The following is an 18,698-nucleotide window of genomic DNA, read 5'->3' on the forward strand; positions in this document are numbered from 1 at the left end:
TCACAAAAACAAACTTATGTCAGCCTGTATTGCCTAATTGCGTTACGATACGTTAATAGGTTGTTTTAAACATAACTACAAAATTTACGAACTAGGTCAGGCGAATAATTTTCTCTAGTCACCGCACTTTCTAACATATTCAAGCACGATTTTACCTGCGTATCGAACTACGACTACAGCATGGTCCACCAAAAGTACAACCACTATACCGTAACAGGTTGACAGCTCTTCCCCCGCGCACATCGTGAATGGTCAAGAAAACCCCCACTTGTTTGTTGCACACTTCTTGGCCACAAAACAGTTTGCCTAAATAATACAAATCCTTAAATTGTGCAAAATTAGAGGAACCACTAACCAGGGAACTTATATTGTCCAATATGGGAACTAGAATTGCAACTAGAATTACAACTGAGAGGACATACTTGCCAAAATTTTCCATTCAAGCAATCAACGCCCATGCTTTGGTTATAAAAAAAATGTGAAATTTGATAACACTACCATTTTAAAAATAGTTGTTCTTGTACTTCTTTGTTGTATATTATATTCATAACATGCCTCACTACAAGGTATAGATATATATATATGTGTGTGTGTGTGTGTGTGTGTGTGTGTGTGTGTGTGTGTGTGTGTGTGTGAATACCTTGTTCATTTTTTTTATACTCTTTGCTCAAGATAATAACATAAAAACTCTCATAATGCAGAGTGTAGTGGATGCTTTGGTCCAAGATCCTCCTGGTCCTTCCTCAACCTTGCCAAAGGTATACGCAATCTGCATTGTTTAGTTTGGAACGACACATACTGCATAGAGAAACTGTGTAGCATCATCGTATGCAAGTTTTATGAGTTTTTCTTTAGATAGTAGTTACAACTAACGCTTTAAAAGACATATAAGCGGCAGGGGGGCTTCTAAAGGATACATTATACATGTGTTATATTATGTGTATCATTATACACACCCGCTACAAACTACAATCTGAAATATTGCATATAGTTAGTTAAGTTTGCGCTCGCTTATGTTTTGATGTGCATGTGTGAAATCTGCAAATGTATGAAAAAATAACTGCTTTATGTCATGTTACTTACATATATGCTTATGCTGCTTGTAATTCTGATGTTGGTTGTTAACAGCGTGATGAATTAAGACTTTACATTCATAATATGTGCGCTCCGATTTCGAAAGTTACTTTTGACACGTAATTTCATACATACTCTTCCACATAAAAAGAAATCAAAAAGAAAAAGAAAACAAAAAAATGCATAAATACATTTGTGTATATGAGTGTAGGCGGAAATATAAAGGGTCGGTATAGTTCTGAAGTTGATATTATTCTCTTTCAAAGGGAGTTCGACTGTATGTAAACCCATAAACTATGTTCTTAAATGATTGTTTGAAGACATTAATTTGTGTAAAATAGCGATGTCTAAAACTCCTTTTAATGATCTAGGTTATAAGATATTACTACATGCTTTTCCTACAAAGCTTACTCGTCTACCCTTATTATATAAATTTATATTAGAAAAGGGAATACCTGTATTTATTTGTACAGAATATGTTAATTGAGATATTAATGTAACTAAACAGCCTATGATAGTTTAGATCATGGGGAAAAAGTAGAATCCGCAAGCAACCAAACATGCTTAGTGCAATTCCGGTGAACTGTGATGTGAATTCAGTGAAGGGCCCAACATACTTAGTGTACAGGCTACAAGTTAACTCTAACTTTATTACAGCTTCCAACGGATTCGTTTTTCACAATGCATGATGATAATGACACAAGTCAATCAACCTATATACGTTAACACGATAGCTTTGTAGATAGAAGAACTAATCTAGGTTATAAGGGATTACTCTTTAATGTTACAGGATGGTTATAAATGCTATTTCTCACTGTACTTTCTAACCATTATGCGTTTTTAATGCATGACCGCATCCCGATACCAACACAAGTAGTTATTCCCTTCCAGCCTTTACTAGAGCAAATAGCACAATGCCTTCGTATGTCAATCCCATCGTATCAGTATGAAGATAAAGCCAGTAGTAGTGTTTATGTTTCAGTACGCCCAGAATTTAAATCAATGAGTTATATCTATTCTAGCGGCGCATCCTCAAGTATTGAGGAGTCCTGTGAAAATGCAGCTAGGCAAGCTGTTCTCGATATTATGACCAAATATCATGTAACAGTGCTAGATTTCCCCCATTCCAAACTGGAAAAGATGAAAAGGATTGCAGGCCTCTACAGCCTTAAGCGCTCAGAATTAGTGGCGTTTCTGAAAGGACACACAAATCTGCCGCTTAATGAAGAGCCTCCTCCTCCCCGTCCACGTGTCCCAAAAATAGTAACCCTTGATTTTGTTTCAATTCTTAAACAACTAACCGAGAAGTTTGAAGTGCAGTGCACAACCTTGCTGACACTTCGGCACGGGAGGGAACGGTTTACTGCTTGGATTACCGTATCCCTCCCCGGGGTAACCCATGTTCAGAAGGAGTTCGTAAGTACCTGCTTCAAATTCCTAGAAATAGCTAAAAACGAGGTGGCTTAGAAAGCGATCGAATATGTTGCCCCACTTCTCAATATTGAAATCATAGATGCGAACTATGATACTATTACAGCTAATCTGACCGCTCTGAGATGTGGCATGGCTGAGGAAAGTTTCTTTGTGCTCAGAGAACGTGCACTAGGCATAAAGGAAAAATTCAACTTGCAGAGTTTACTGGTTGAGGAGGAGCCCACAACTCCAGGTGGTCCTATATTTGAAATTCCTCAGCGTGATGGCCCGCCACCGCCCCCAAAAAAAATGAAGTTGTGTGCAACATGCAAACACAAGGCGCATGTGAAGCCCGCCAGAAACAACCAACCCCGATACTTTAAAGTTTCTGAAGGCGTGGAAGCTATGTGTGACCGCTTCAAAAAAGCATAACTGAGTACTGCCTTGAGAATGATTTGTAGATATGTACTAGGAAACAGGAATGCACCTGTTGCCTTGTTTTGTCAACTACCCAGTCACTGTCTAGTATTTCGGGTGGTTAGTTTCTCCAACGTTTTAGGCTTTACTCACGGCGCGTTGCGGTCCTCTGCTCTTTCATCCGTTATAGTAGAATAACCAAATCCTTGCTGTGTGTATGGTTAATTATGCTTATGTTGTATTTTTGAATGACATCGACTTGTTTGAATGTTTCTATTTGCATACCAGGTTTTCTTGAGCGTGCATTACGTGTTTTATTACTATGTGCTTAATCCACTTGCATTCCGTCCGTCTATCTTTAGGAAATTCCTCATGTGTAGACGTTTTACCGCACAACGTATTGTACTTTTTACAGCTATTATCTTGAAAGGTTTGCTTTTTTGTCAAAATGGAAAGAAAAGAGACATCTGAGCTAATCGCCTTAGGAGAATGATGCCATATGCAAAGTGCTGACTCGTTAAGTCCCACATACAATCTAGGATTTCAGGCATTGTAATGGCTCCATCACGTATACTGCAAAACTCCACGTGATGAAAACATAAAGGGCCTTTTATTCCTGTCAAAACAAAGAAGGGAGTGCAATAAAAAATGCCACTTCTATGCAGTAATCGTTCATTTGTGTACTTTAAAGGTTCGTTTAACATTTGGGGGAATGGTAACTACAAAAATACATGCGTAGATGCTTGCTTGACATGACCGCACAACAAAAGCTTGTATGTGCGAGATTTTGTGTGTTCTATTGGCCAACTAATTATTGTGCCTTGAACCCCCCCCCCCCCTATATATGTTATCCCCGGAAATTTACTAACTGCTTTATTCTGCAGAATCATGGTTTGCCAATGGAATTGCTGACAGGAACCACTACACATCCTGACATCCTGTCTACTTCCCAAAATAGGCGTGGAAAACGGTCCAGAGCAACATTTGCGCAAACTAACCTCAAGTAAGGTAACCTAATTTCAGGTGAACTCTGTCCGCCTTACCTATACTTCATATCTACCGCAAATATTAATCATTATTCATTACCACATTGACAACAATGCACCGAAGATACCCGAACAACCCCAAGCACAGAGAAAGAGAAGAAACTTGGCCAGAAAACAGCAAGGTATGGTCTCTTTTCAGGAAAAAATAGATATAAAGGTCCTTTCAGTTACTTTGCAGTTCCACAACACTCTGCTCACCCCGATTCCATGATCAGGGTTACTTGGAGCACACAGAGATCAGCCACTAGCTACAACGCAGCTTAAATTGCCACGGGTTGGTAACTGCTCAAAATGCCTAGCTAGGAAATTTGCATACGAGTCTCCATCCTTTTGCTGTGCCGATGGGACTATCTAGCTGCCCACCAATGAGTACCCTCCTACGTTGGTCCGGCTCTATACATCTCCTGATGAAGATGTTGTTCATTTTCGCACATATGCGAGAATGTACAACAACCTTTTTGCATTCAGTTCTATCGGCGGAGATTACTCTGCAATTACACACAACGGTATTTATGTGTTTACACTTCATGGTCAGATCTATCATCATATACCTAGCTTGCTTCCCAACGACGGCCGACCCAAATATTTACAGCTCTATTTTTATGATGGCCAACACAAAGCACTTAATAGAACACAGTGCTTCCCAGAAGTTAGAGGAGATATAATTAATATCCTGATGCAGATCACCCAAACAAACCCATATGCACGTTTTTTCCGTTCCCTTAGAGAGCTACCTATAACCGAAAATACCCAGATCTTACTTAGCAGGAATACTGTCCTAGATCAGCGTGTGTATAACGCACCTACCTCTAATGAGGTCGCTGTCATCTGGACGGAAAATTCATCCTCTAGTGAATCTAATACCCCGCATATAGCGGTCACGAGGACCGATAGCATGTCTCACCGAATAATGCACTATTATGGATGCTATGATCCTTTGCAGTACCCACTACTGTTTCCCAGTGGTGAATGTGGGTGGGTCCAAGGTCTAAGGAAAGTCATGCCAAATTTAGATACTGAGAGGGCTAGCTCATCAGAGATTGAACCCTTAGAATTTCCGGAGACAGTTGAAAGTCTATTACAAAATGAAAAGAGGCGTATGTATACTCGCTAATATTATTTTAGGTATAGCATGTTATATCTATACATATTACATACGTAATTTCTGTACCTTTTATATGCACTTACGCTAATTTCATTATAACATATACGTTGCAGGTACAGGCACACGAAACACCTTAAAAGATAAGGTAATATCATGCAGACGATATTACAGTTACAAATTACAAATTCGACCGAGAAATATGCTGCTAAGAACCAGCCGCTGTTTCCAGCAATATGTGGTAGACATGTATGTGAAAATTGAAAACACGCGGCTTGATTATTTACGAAATAACCAAGAGACAATACAAGCTAATCTATACCAGGGAATTATAGACACAGTTAGCTCCAGTGAATGTTCAACTTCTAAGGTTGGAAAAAGGATCATTCTCCCTCCTATGCTAACTAGCTGGAAATAAAGGAACAGTTAGCACCAGGGGAAGAGTCGCAGAACCGGCCAGACGTTGTTGCTAGGGTTTTCAGGGCCAAACTAATGGCTCTAAAGAAACAAATTGTAGACAAGCAAATTTTTGGGGAACTCGCAGCTTATGTTTATGTGGTTGAATTTCAGAAGAGGGGGCTCCTGCATGTACACTTTTTGATTATTTTGAAGGACGGGCATCTACTTAAGTGCACAGCTGATTATGAAAAGTTTGTGTCGGCTGAAATACCAACTATGGATAATCCCTCTTTGCGTGCATCTGTGCTAAAGCACATGATGCACGGGCCTTGTGGTGAACTTAATATGGCATGTGCGTGCATGAACCATCCAAAAACGGTTGGGCGGTGCAAGTATGAATATCCAAAAGCGTTCACAACCTACACTACAACAAACACTGTAGGATATCCCGAGTACAGAAGGCGAAACACAGGTGAAGCAGCAGTTGTTCAGAAACACAAGCCTGACAATCGATGGGTCATTCCGTATAACTCATACCTATTAGCGCTCTTTGACTGCCATCTAAACGTTGAAGTATGATTTACAATGCACGCTGTGAAATATTTATATAAATATATTTACAAGGGACATGACAGAATCTCATTCAGTGTTACGGATTGCGAGCAGCCCCAAGTAGTTGATCAGATAGCGCAATTCCAATCTGGGCGGTGGGTTTCACCATGTGAAGCAACCTGGCGAATATTCGGTTTCGACCTGTTTGAAACCCACCCACCAGTGATTCCCCTACAAGTATATCTGCCCAATATGCAGACCATTTGTTTGCAGCCAAATGAAAATATGGCAAACGTCCTGGCTGATGACAAGCATAGCCGTACTCCCCTTACAAAGTTCTTCCGGAAACGTTCAACTAAGGACTGCCCCAAATTGCTATACGGGGAATTTATCGAGCACTTTTGCTGGGACACTGGGACTAAGACTTGGGAAAAACGGAGGAACAAGGTTATTGTAATTGGCAGACTTATATTTGTAGCACCTACTGAAGGTGAGACGTATTTCCTGCGGCTACTATTGTTACACATAAGAGGGCCTACGTCATTTGGAGCTTTGCAAACAGTAGATGGGTACAAATGCGCGACGTTCTAGGAAGCAGCTATACGCCACCGGCTACTTGCGCAAGAAGATGCTGCTGAATTATGCATGGCCGAAGAGTGCACGGTACAGATGCATGTCGCATTGCGGCGTCTTTTTTCAACCCTCCTGATTTTTGCTCAGCCTAAAGACCCCACGCTCTTGTGGAATACGCACTACAGTACTCTGTCAGATGACTTCCGCTTCAAATTCCCAGGCCAACCCCAAAAGGTGAAGCAGCTTACAGCTAGATCTGTGGAGACGTATTTAGAGGCAATGGGCAAGTCATTGGAAAGTTTTGGGCTAGACCATCTAGACACGTCTAATGACTGTGAGATGCGACGAACAAGGGATATAATCGATGCACTAGATGCACCAGTTCCTGAGGAATGCAGAAAATGCAAGAGCCAACTAAATACAGCTCAGAAAGAGGCATTCGACGCTATTATGGAACATGTAAACGAATCCAAACCAGGAGCTTTTTTTGTGGATGGACCTGGTGGGATTGGGAAAACCTTTCTATACAATGCATTATACGCTGAAATCTGCCTCGTTGGAGACATTGTGTTGCCAACAGCAACGTCGGGTATTGCTGCATCCAACATTCCTTCAGGCCGAACTACGCATTCACGGTTCAGAATCCCTCTTGATAGCGACATGTCTATTGCCTGCGATGTACCCAAACAAGGCACTCTCGTGGCACTCATTCGCGCGGCAAACTTGATTATATGGGATGAAGCTTCTATGGCGAAGAAGCAGAATGTTGAGTCCCTTGACTTACTTCTTAGGGATCTGTGCGACCCTGACCAGCTTTTTGGGGGGAAATATTTGTGTTTGGCGGAGACTTTCGCCAGACTTTGCCAGTCCTGCCTCGCAAGTCACAACGAGAGGTTGTAGAGGGTAGCATGGTAAGTTCTCATATATGGCCAAAGTTGATTAAATTGAGGCTGACGGAAAGCATCCGCGCAAAAACTGACCCAGAGTTTGCAAGATTTCTACTTTCACTTGACAACGGAGAGCTCCAGTCTAAGGAATCCGAATTTATAGCTCTACCACAAGGGATTGTCAAATCCCCTTCAGGTGATGGGCAGGACCCTATAGGCGACTTGGCCTCAATTACCTTTCCAGAACTGATGCAAAGTAAATTTGATCCTGATATTTTTACAACTAGAGCATTGCTCACACCGCTGAATGACGATGTGGATACTATTAACAATATTTTGATTGATAAGTTTTCTGGCACCCCTGTTTGCTACAAAAGCCACGATTCCATGTTAGATGATAACTGCACTATATATCCTGCAAAATTCATCAACAAACTTAACCCAGGCGGAATGAGCCCTCACGAACTCATATTAAAGGAGAACTGTCCTGTTATACTGCTGCAAAACCTCCAACCATCATTTGGGTTATGCAACGGAACACGCCTAATCTGCAAGAGATTCCTTCCAAACTCGATTGAGTGTGTTATCATGTCGAGCAACCACAAAGGCGAATATGTGTTCATACCACGGATCAAGCTTCGACCAGCACCCTAAGCTAATTACCCTTTCCAATTCCAGCGAAACCAATTCCCTTTAAAGCTCAGCTTCGCAATGACCATAAATAAATGTCGGGGTCAGACGCTTAGTCAGGTCGCCGTTTACCTCCCAAAACCGTGCTTTGCCCATGGCCAGCTATACGTCGCACTATCAAGGGTTCGGAAGGCCAGTCAGGTTACTGCAATAGCTGCTCCAGGACCCGAAGGGGTACCTGCTAATTTTGTCAAGAACCTCGTATATTATGAGGTTCTCGCTCTTACAGATATCATTTAAAGAGAAATGGCATACAAGGTACGGCACATTAAATTGCTTGACTAAGCATCATTATTCGTAATTGCACATGCATCTTATAAATAATGTGCACTGGTTGCCTCCACTTTTGTAGAGCATGATATGGTGGTTGGACGCAATCCAGTAAATATCAACCAACAATAATGCAGAGATATGCATGCTACCTGATTCCTAGTTAACTCCGGAACTCTTTCGAACCGTTTAGGTACTTCTTTTGACAACAAATTGCACTGTTTCTATTAGTGCGCAAAATTACGTTGCTGTGATCTTATTTGGGACTTTTTAAATATGAAGTTTGGCCGTTCACCAAGGGGTGGTTCTCCATTATACATTATTTAACTATGTGACTGATGCGTGTCTTTTATATAAGGTTTTCACCTCATTTTTACACGCATTTCTGTGCCTTTTATGTAGCGTCTGGCTACAAATACCCTCGAATATTCTACTTTGGTCCGTTGTTTGTAATTTGCAGGAATTGACCGAAGAGAAGCTAAATCGAGCCTTAATTGTCCCAATTGTATGCATTCATGGAAAATAAGGAGCCGGAGCTGGGAAATCTAGCACTTGGAAGACGCATGAGCTGAGTTCGGGAAGCTATTCAAGTCCTAACGTGCCTATATAGCTCGATCGAGTGATTCACTACTCGATCGAATGCTCTACATACTCAGGATTGGTCGATCGACTAGTTTAAGGAGCCATCGAGGAGTTTTTGCAAGAGCTGCTCGATCGAGTGACTTGTATCCCCTCGATCGAGTGGTTTGGTGATGATATTGCTCGATCGAGTAGACTATTTCTACTCGATCGAGTGGTTTCGTGTGTTTTAGTTAATTTCCGCCTAATCATATTATGGGCTTTTGTAATTAGTCCATAGATTAGGTTTTAGGATGGATTTCTAGTATAAGACTGAAAAAGAGTAACTACGTTACTCATCTCTTCCACACACACGTTAGTTTGACTCTATTTCTTGTCACTATTCTTTGGATTTTGCCCTTCTTTTACTTTGGCTACTCGGATTTGGGATACGATCGGTATTTTCGCTCTACTATTATTCTTAATTCCATTATTGCTTTTAATTCTTCCCTTCTTCTGAATCGTTATCATTGCTTCAATCGAATTGTTGTCAGTTTTATCATTATGTCTAGTTTTAATTATTTGTTCGTTGTTACTGATAATTCAATGGTTATGAGTAGCTAATTTTCTTATGCTAAGACTATAGGGGATCCGTAATATGAAGGGAGAGTAATCGAATTATTAGGTTAATGCTGGTACTGTCTTTGTTGGTTAAATTCTACATTTAATTGTATCTTTCTAATTGAGTCGACGCAATTAGACCTATAATTCCTAGTGACCCTTGACCTGGACCGAAAGGTTGGAAAAGGTAGACTAGTAGCGAACAATAGAGTATTGCAATGAGGACGAAAGTTAAGCTGTTTACACTTTAGGGTGAATTAAGGACCGAAAGGTGACGTTCGCTGCCCCTTAGACCGAATTTGCATTGACCTGAGACCTAGATTACTCGACCGGATGGTTATGGTGAACCGTTTGTCTTAGCTATTTTTCTCTATCTGTTATTCCCTTCCTTTATTTCTCTTCTCCTTGTTCTTTTTAGTTTAGAAATCACATTTTATAAAACTCCCAATTTGGTTACTTGACGAACTTAGATTTAGCCGACAAATTCCTACCTCTCTGTGGATTCGACCCGACTTCCCTAGCTATTTTAGTTGGAGCCAGTTGGTTATTTTTGACAGGTACGCGACAGCCGTGTCAAATTTTGGCGCCGTTGCCGGGGAGGTGGCGCAAACTTGTTGCTTTAATTAAGTTTGTCTCTCGTCTCAGGGAATTTATTCCTTGAGGCCGATCTCATTTCTGCAAAGTTTGATTAGTTGCAGGTTAACTTTTGCCTTGAAAGTTTATTTGCCAAGATGCCTACGATTACAGAGCATATAGAGCCGTGTGGTAGATGTGGCGAGGAAGGGCACGACCTTTATGAATACATGGCAAGTATAGAGCGCGCCCTTGCTTATAAGAAGTACAAGCAAGGGGTTCCTTTCTCTCAGCTATATGAAGAGATAAAGAGCGTTTCTACCCCTTCCACGCTGACTCGCTACCGATTCTTCCTTCGCAAACGAAGAAATTGCCGAGTTAAAATCCATTATGATGAGTATGTCACGGCAATCCGAAACAGATTATATCGAATTGAAAGAACAAGTCGCGCAGATTAACACTCGATGCGGACCAAGCCAAGCTTCTTCCAATTTGCGATCCATCGGTGCAATGAATTTTCAAAATGACCTTACTCATGAGGAAGACGAGGTTTTGACGATAACTCGGATGATGATTTAGACAAGTTTTTGAAGGAAATACTTTCATCTGCGTGTCTTCAGAATCGCGATCGTCGAGTGACACTACTACTCGATCGAAAGCGGAGTTAAACCATCCTGTCACTCGATCGAGTGAAAATGGTGGTCGATCGAGAAGCGAAATTCCAAGTTGGTCGATCGAGCGATAATCTTACTCGATCGAGCAACTCTGCTGAAGAAATCACTCGATCGAGTGATGAACATGGTCGATCGAGCGATAAAAGTACTCGATCTAGTACTTTAAGTGGCGGAAATCCTAATTCACTATCTAATACCGCCACCGTGTCATCTTCCCCTGCTGTGGAGACGTCACACATTGATAAGGGTAAAGAAAAGGTTGCGGGACCGCTCATCGCTACCAGGGTACCCTTCCCAAGTCGTCTGAAGGACGCAAAGATCGAGCAACAGTACGGTAAGTTCGTGGACATCGTGAAGAACCTCCAGGTAACTGTCCCTTTTTCCGAACTTGTTACTCAGGTACCCACTTACGCTAAATTTATGAAAGATATTGTGACGCGTAAGAGAAATTTGAGTGAATTTGAGACGATTTCATTTATGGAAGAGTCTAGTAACTTATTTGTTAAATAAGGCCCCTCCAAAAATGAAAGACCGGGCACTTTTCTATTACTTGTGTCATAGGCAATATGGTTATTGATAAGGCCCTTTGCGATTTAGGTGCCAGTGTTAGTGTCATGCCCTTCCTGTCCCGCAAGAAACGAAGATGAGTCATTTCAAAGTGACTAACATTACCCTACAGATGGTGATAGATCTGTTAGGAGACCCTTAGGTGTCTTAGAGGACGTGCTTGTGAAAATAGGCAAGCTCTACATCCCGAAGAGATTTCATTGTTTTGGATATAGGCGAGGACACTCGGACCCAAATTATCTTAGGAAGACCATTCCTTTGTACAATTGGGTCACATTATCGATGTCGACAAGGGCGTCGACTCTTGCGTGGGGACGACGCTATCACATTCGGTTTGCCAAGATTTTTAGCCCACCCAATGATAGAGGACACTTGCTATTGGTCGATATCATTTGACGAGTCTATTTATGACTTACGGTCGGGTTCTTTTATGAAAGACCCCTAGAAGCTCTTATGCTTTTTGATGAGTGTGCGAGATAGCCAGGACGACGATGACGCTGCATTGGATTTGCTTGTTGATGATTTAGATGAGCATGAGGGAGAACAGGTGGAACAAATGATCAGCACTCTTTGCTCCATTGAGGTAAAGGTACCGGAACGTAAGCCTTTCCCTTCTCATCTTAAATATGCTTTCTTAGACGATACAGAGCAATATCCGGTCATTGTCAGTGCCAAGCTTAGTGATGATCGGTGACCTCTTTGTTAGTTGTACTTAAGAAAAACAGAAAGCAATGGGCTATTCACCTGGACGATATCACGAGGGGATTAGTCCCGATATTTGTATGCACGGGATGGAGTCGGAGGAGGATCACAAACCTTGCAGACAGTGGTCGGCCGCCGGTGAACCAGAAGATGCAAGACGTCATGACGGCTGAGGTAATGAAGCTGCTAGATGCAGGTATTATTTATTTTGTCGGTAATTCTAGATGGGTGAGTCCAGTACAGGTGGTCCCGAAGAAAGGAGGGACAACTGTAGTTAAGAATGAGAAGAATGAATTAATACCTACTCGAGTAAGAATCGGTTGGCGGATGTGCATAGACTACGACATAACATTTGAATGCCGCCACTAAGAAAGACCACTTTCCCCTTCCTTTTATTGATCAAATGGTAGAAAGGTTAGCTTCTCATAAATTTTTCTCCTATTTAGACGGGTATTCGTGGTTCTTTCAGATCCCTATCCACCCGGACGATCAAGCTAAGACTACATTTACCTGTCCTAAGGGCGTTTTTGCGTAAATTTGAGAATGCCTTTTGGTTTGTGCAATGCCCCTGCCACCTTCCAAAAGTGTATGATGGGGATATTTTCAGAGTATATTGAGTCTATCATTGAAGTTTTTATGGACGATTTCAGTGTATATGGAAGTGATTTTTCTAACTGTCTGTCTAACCTTGAGAAAGTGTTGCAGCGCTGTATTGAGGTTAACCTTGTCTTGACCGGGAGAAGTGCCACTTTATGGTCAACGAGGGAGTTGTCTTAGGGCACTTAGTTTCGGATAGGGGAATAGAAGTTGATAAAGCAAAGGTGGAAGTGATTCAGCAATTACCACCTCCTGTTAATGTTAAGGGGGTGAGGAGCTTCCTTGGTCACGCCGGCTTTTATCGCCGGTTTATCAAGGATTTCTCCAAAATTGCTAAACCACTTACACAGTTGCTACTTAAGGATGCTCCTTTTGTGTTCACTGACGCTTGTCTTTCGCTTTTAACAGTTAAAGCAGGCTTTAGTCTCTCTGCGCCGATCATACTGACCTCCCAACGGGACTTGCCGTTTGAGGTCATGTGTGATGTGAGTGACTATGCACTGGGAGCGGTGCTTGGCCGGAGGAAAGACAAAGCCTTGAATGCTATCTACTATGTGAGCCGAACTGCGGATGAGGCTCAAGTGAAGTACACTACCATCGAGAAGGAGTCAATGTAGTTTATGCCTTAGAGAAGTTTCGTACTTATTTAGTTGGGTCGAAAGTCACTGTTTTTACTGACCATGCAGCTTTGAGGCACCTCCTTGCTAAGAAGGAGACCAAACCACGGCATCGAGATGGATACTCCTTCTTCAGGAGTTTGATTTGCAGATCAAGGATAAGAAGGAGCCGAGAACGTTGTAGCGATCACTTGTCGCGATCGATGCGACAAGAAGGGGAAGATTCTCTACCCATTGATGATTCTTTTCTGACGATACTTTAATTGTTGTTATATCGTCTATTATTAACCAAGAACCTTGGTATGCAGATGTAGCTAACCGTTGTCGGTGGCAAGCCGCCCGACCTTTCTCATCAAGCAAAAGAAGCGTTTTACGTATAACGCTAAGCTAAAGATTTACGGGACGATCCTTACTGTTTAAGGAATGTGCGAGACGGTCTCTACAGACGGTGTATTCCGCAGTGGGAGACCAAAATAGTCTTGGAAGGCTGTCACTCCTCTTCATATGGTGGTCACCACGGTCCATCGCGCACCGTGGCTAAGGTACTTCATCTGGTTTTTTCTTGGCCTTCTTTGTTTGTTTTGACGCTAAGTCTTTTGTTTCAGCTTGTGATGCTTGCCAACGATCAGGGAACATTTCAAAGAGATATGAGATGCCACAAAACGGCATCCTAGAGGTTGAGGTTTTCGATGTCTGGGGCATTGATTTCCAAGGACCGTTCCCATCCAGTAAAGGTAACAGGTACATCTTAGTAGCTGTAGACTATGTGTCAAAATGGGTTGAAGCAATTGCTTCACCCCATTGTGATACTAAGACCGTGATAAAGATGTTCAAAAAGATCATATTCCCCCGTTTTGGTGTTCCTAGGGTCGTCATTAGTGATGGGGGGATGCATTTTAAAGAAAAGAAACTCACTTCCATACTGTCTAGAGTTGGTGTCCAACACCGGCGTGGTTTGGGGTATCACCCCCAAACTAGTGATCAGGTAGAGGTCTCTAATCGCGAGTTGAAAGAGATCTTGACCAAAGTAGTTTCTAAATCACGGAAGGACTGGAGTCTTAAGCTAGATGACACATTATGGGCTTATAGAACTGCCTTTAAGACACCAATTGGTGCATCACCTTATAGGTTAGTTTATGGGAAATCGTGTCACATACCTGTTGAATTGGAATGTAAGGCCTGGTGGGCAATTCGAGAGCTTAATTATGATCCTAAGTTGTGTGGTCAGAATCGTCTTTTGCAGCTAGATGAATTAGAGGAGTTTAGGCTTAATGCCTATGACAGCTCGCGCATTTACAAGGAAATGACGAAGAGATGGCATGACAAGAGAATCCTACCTCGGGAGTTCCATGTTGGGCAAAAGGTGTCATTGTTTAATGCCCTACGAGACTATTTCGTAAGTCAAGTCCAGATGGAGTGGTCCTTATACGGTGACAGTTGTTACCAAATTTGGATCCGTGGAGCTTGAAGATTCCGAGGGGCGCAGATTCAAGGTGAATGGTCAATATGTGAAGCATTACCACGAGGCGACCAAAGCAGACAATCGCGTTGAAGTCTTGCGCTTCGACGAGCTCGACGCGCCAGTTAGTTGATGCCAGAAAGGTCGTGCGGGACCTCTTAAACCAGCGCTCTCCGGGAGGCAGCCCGGACTGTTTTTTTTGTACTTTTGTCGAACCTTTTATTTTCTTTTGGCCCTGCATTGAACTTTAGACACTGCTTTATGAACTTCTTGCGTTGTGTTCTTGCTTTTTATGCGTGTTTTGCAGGTCAAAGTACTCGATCGAATGATATTGTGTTCGATCGAGCACTTTCTGAGGCAGCAATCACTCGATCGAGCGATATTCTCCTCGATCGACCAGAACCAGACTCGCCCCTGCTCGATCGAGTGGTTTTTCATTCGATCGAGCCCTTCCAATGCAGCAGTTCATTCGATCGAGCTATTCCAAGTGCTCGACCGAATGGTTTCGACTTCCAACTGTTGTTTTACGTCTATGGAGCTACTGCTTGACTTTCTTTGACCTCCCATGTTCATGGTCGGTTTGGGGAGGTCCCTCCTTGTGACGTTCTGTAAGTTTTCCGACTCCACTTCTCCTTTTCCTTTCATTTTGCAATTCCTTCCCTATTTCTGGTACAATGAGGGCATTGTACGGTTTGGTTTGGGGAGGTATGCATCCATATCTGTGTCTGCATGTCTTCTTGCATTTCTGCATCTCTGTTTATTATTTCCGCATGCATTGTTGTTTGTTTTTACTTCAAAAAAATCATAAAATTCAAAAAAAAAAAAATTTCCGCATTTCACGTTTAAATTGAGTCGGAACGTTTGAACATTGACGCTACTTTGAACCCTTACTTGAGCCCTGCATATTCTTGACATTTAGTTGGCGTGGTCATGTGCATAATCTACAAGTTTTTGTTTCTTCTTTATCTGAACGAATAGACTTGATTCATTATGTCGGCAAGCTACATTACATTCTGAGGTTAGAGCTTATTGAACTGGTGACATTCATGACCGGTTTCATTTAGGATGTGAGTAGTACTCTCTTTAAGACATGTAACATCAATTTGCATAAGCATGAGTTTAGTCTTCTTAATACCTGTATGCATTCGGTCTGTGGATGGTGGCACGTGTTAGGAGAGGCAGTCCCCTTTATTTCATTCTACCCATGAGCCTCACATAGCCAAATTGCCTCTTTTGTCCTATCAACTACTTTCTATAATACTTCCTACCCTAGCTGAGCTAGTAACGAGTAGTTCTTGGAATGTTTTACTGCAATATGGTTATTTCATCTGATTTCAGAAGATGGTGGAGGAATTGAAGGGAAAGAAAGAAAGAAAGGAGGGTAATGTCGAATCGTTGAAAAAAAATGATGAAAAAAAAAGAAAAGAAAAAAAAAGGAATGAAAAGCGAAAAATGCGAAGAAAAAGAAAGAAAGAAAAAAAAAATCAAAAATGAAAAAGAATGAGAATTGTACAATGATTCACACTCCCATGTCTTATCTATATTCTATGGGGAGTTAACGATTTTTGGTGTTTTGTGAGTTAGTGCATAATTTTGCACCGTTTTATCTTGCGGTCATGAGTACGAAGTTGGGATGCAGTCTATATTTGGATCCGTTGTTGCTAGCCTGGCTATTAACCCCACATATCCAAATTCTTTTTTGCCCCTTCTTACCCATTACCTCACTTACCCAAATGTAAGTCCTCGGCACGTGTCTTGGTCATTAGTATGGTTGGAATGTATATGTACGGTTATAGAGACTTTATTCATGTTAACTGCATGCATGTTCTTATAGGTCGAGTTAGGTGAGTGTCTGTTTTCTTCCTATCTTTCACATATATACTCACCTTGTGCCTGATCTTGAGTGACGAGCGACCCGTGAGAGTCCGATATCTTTTGAGTCTTGCAAGGTCGACGGTTCAGTAAGTTTGAAACATTAATTTAACTCGTTTGCACTTTTCACTGCCACTTTGTCATGTTATCGCATTAAATTGGTTCTAGTGGATGATTTGTAGCCGATGCGTTGGTCTCGTTCCATTGTTCACCCTTAGTTGCATTCATATTTGCTTGGGGATAAGCAAAGGTTTGGTTTGGGGAGATTTGATGCGTGTCTTTTATATAAGGTTTTCACCTCATTTTTACACGCATTTCTGTGCCTTTTATGTAGCGTCTGGCTACAAATACCCCCGAATATTCTACTTTGGTCCGTTGTTTGTAATTTGCAGGAATTGACCGAAGAGAAGCTAAATCGAGCCTTAATTGTCCCAATTGTATGCATTCATGGAAAATAAGGAGCCGGGAGTCGGGAAATCTAGCACTTGGAAGACGCATGAGCTGAGTTCGGGAAGCTATTCAAGTCCTAACGTGCCTATATAGCTCGATCGAGTGATTCACTACTCGATCGAATGCTCTACATACTCAGGATTGGTCGATCGACTAGTTTAAGGAGCCATCGAGGAGTTTTTGCAAGAGCTGCTCGATCGAGTGACTTGTATCCCCTCGATCGAGTGGTTTGGTGATGATATTGCTCGATCGAGTAGACTATTTCTACTCGATCGAGTGGTTTCGTGTGTTTTAGTTAATTTCCGCCTAATCATATTATGGGCTTTTGTAATTAGTCCATAGATTAGGTTTTAGGATGGATTTCTAGTATAAGACTGAAAAAGAGTAACTACATTACTCATCTCTTCCACACACACGTTAGTTTGACTCTATTTCTTGTCACTGTTCTTTGGATTTTGCCCTTCTTTTACTTTGGCTACTCGGATTTGGGATACGATCGGTATTTTCGCTCTACTATTATTCTTAATTCCATTATTGCTTTTAATTCTTCCCTTCTTCTGAATCGTTATCATTGCTTCAATCGAATTGTTGTCAGTTTTATCATTATGTCTAGTTTTAATTATTTATTCGTTGTTACTGATAATTCAATGGTTATGAGTAGCTAATTTTCTTATGCTAAGACTATAGGGGATCCGTAATATGAAGGGAGAGTAATCGAATTATTAGGTTAATGCTGGTACTGTCTTTGTTGGTTAAATTCTACATTTAATTGTATCTTTCTAATTGAGTCGACGCAATTAGACCTATAATTCCTAGTGACCCTTGACCTGGACCGAAAGGTTGGAAAAGGTAGACTAGTAGCGAACAATAGAGTATTGCAGTGAGGACGAAAGTTAAGCTGTTTACACTTTAGGGTGAATTAAGGACCGAAAGGTGACGTTCGTTGCCCCTTAGACCGAATTTGCATTGACCTGAGACCTAGATTACTCGACCGGATGGTTATGGTGAACCGTTTGTCTTAGCTATTTTTCTCTATCTGTTATTCCCTTCCTTTATTTCTCTTCTCCTTGTTCTTTTTAGTTTAGAAATCACATTTTATAAAACTCCCAATTTGGTTACTTGACGAACTTAGATTTAGCCGACAAATTCCTACCTCTCTGTGGATTCGACCCGACTTCCCTAGCTATTTTAGTTGGAGCCAGTTGGTTATTTTTGACAGGTACGCGACAGCCGTGTCAGTGACGACTATCCAAATGTGTTATATCACTTATATATAGTGTATTCGCGTGGACCATCGTTAAACTAAAACCCGACTCCATCCTAGGAATAACAGAAAACATTGTCTCACATAGCACCTTATTAAGAAGAGTTGGGCTAATTTTAAAGGCCAAAGTATACTAGCTTCGAAATATAGTCCTGAATATTAACAGCCCAGGCAATTGCATGATGAACACGCATTTTTACGAGGTGTGAGCAATTTACAATCCTTTTGGAAGTAGTCCTTTCCGGTTCACAAGTTCAAATATAATACGATATAACAAGTTATTATCTCGTGGAATAAATGTCGGTCAATTGAGCAGGCTCA

At 41.5% G+C, this 18,698-nt stretch overlaps 2 protein-coding genes across 2 annotated transcripts; both read left to right on the forward strand.

Moving 5' to 3' along the window:
• Nucleotides 1-6,648: 6,648 nt before the first annotated feature.
• On the forward strand, nucleotides 6,649-7,476 carry LOC141617184 (uncharacterized). Its single transcript, XM_074434369.1, has one exon. The coding sequence runs from the start codon at nucleotides 6,649-6,651 to the stop codon at nucleotides 7,474-7,476; it is 828 nt and encodes a 275-aa protein (XP_074290470.1).
• An 8-nt stretch (nucleotides 7,477-7,484) lies between these two features.
• Nucleotides 7,485-8,117, forward strand: LOC141617186 (uncharacterized). The gene has a single exon (XM_074434370.1). It carries the CDS (start codon nucleotides 7,485-7,487, stop codon nucleotides 8,115-8,117), a length of 633 nt encoding a protein of 210 aa, XP_074290471.1.
• Nucleotides 8,118-18,698: the final 10,581 nt, after the last annotated feature.

This window comes from Silene latifolia, chromosome X (assembly GCF_048544455.1).
Source record: "Silene latifolia isolate original U9 population chromosome X, ASM4854445v1, whole genome shotgun sequence".
NCBI lineage: Eukaryota > Viridiplantae > Streptophyta > Magnoliopsida > Caryophyllales > Caryophyllaceae > Silene > Silene latifolia.

Excerpts from the sequence above, each read along its gene's own strand:
- LOC141617184 (XM_074434369.1), top strand. The coding sequence starts at position 6,649 with ATGGCCGAAGAGTGCACGGTACAGATGCATGTCGCATTGCGGCGTCTT.
- LOC141617186 (XM_074434370.1), top strand. The coding sequence starts at position 7,485 with ATGGTAAGTTCTCATATATGGCCAAAGTTGATTAAATTGAGGCTGACG.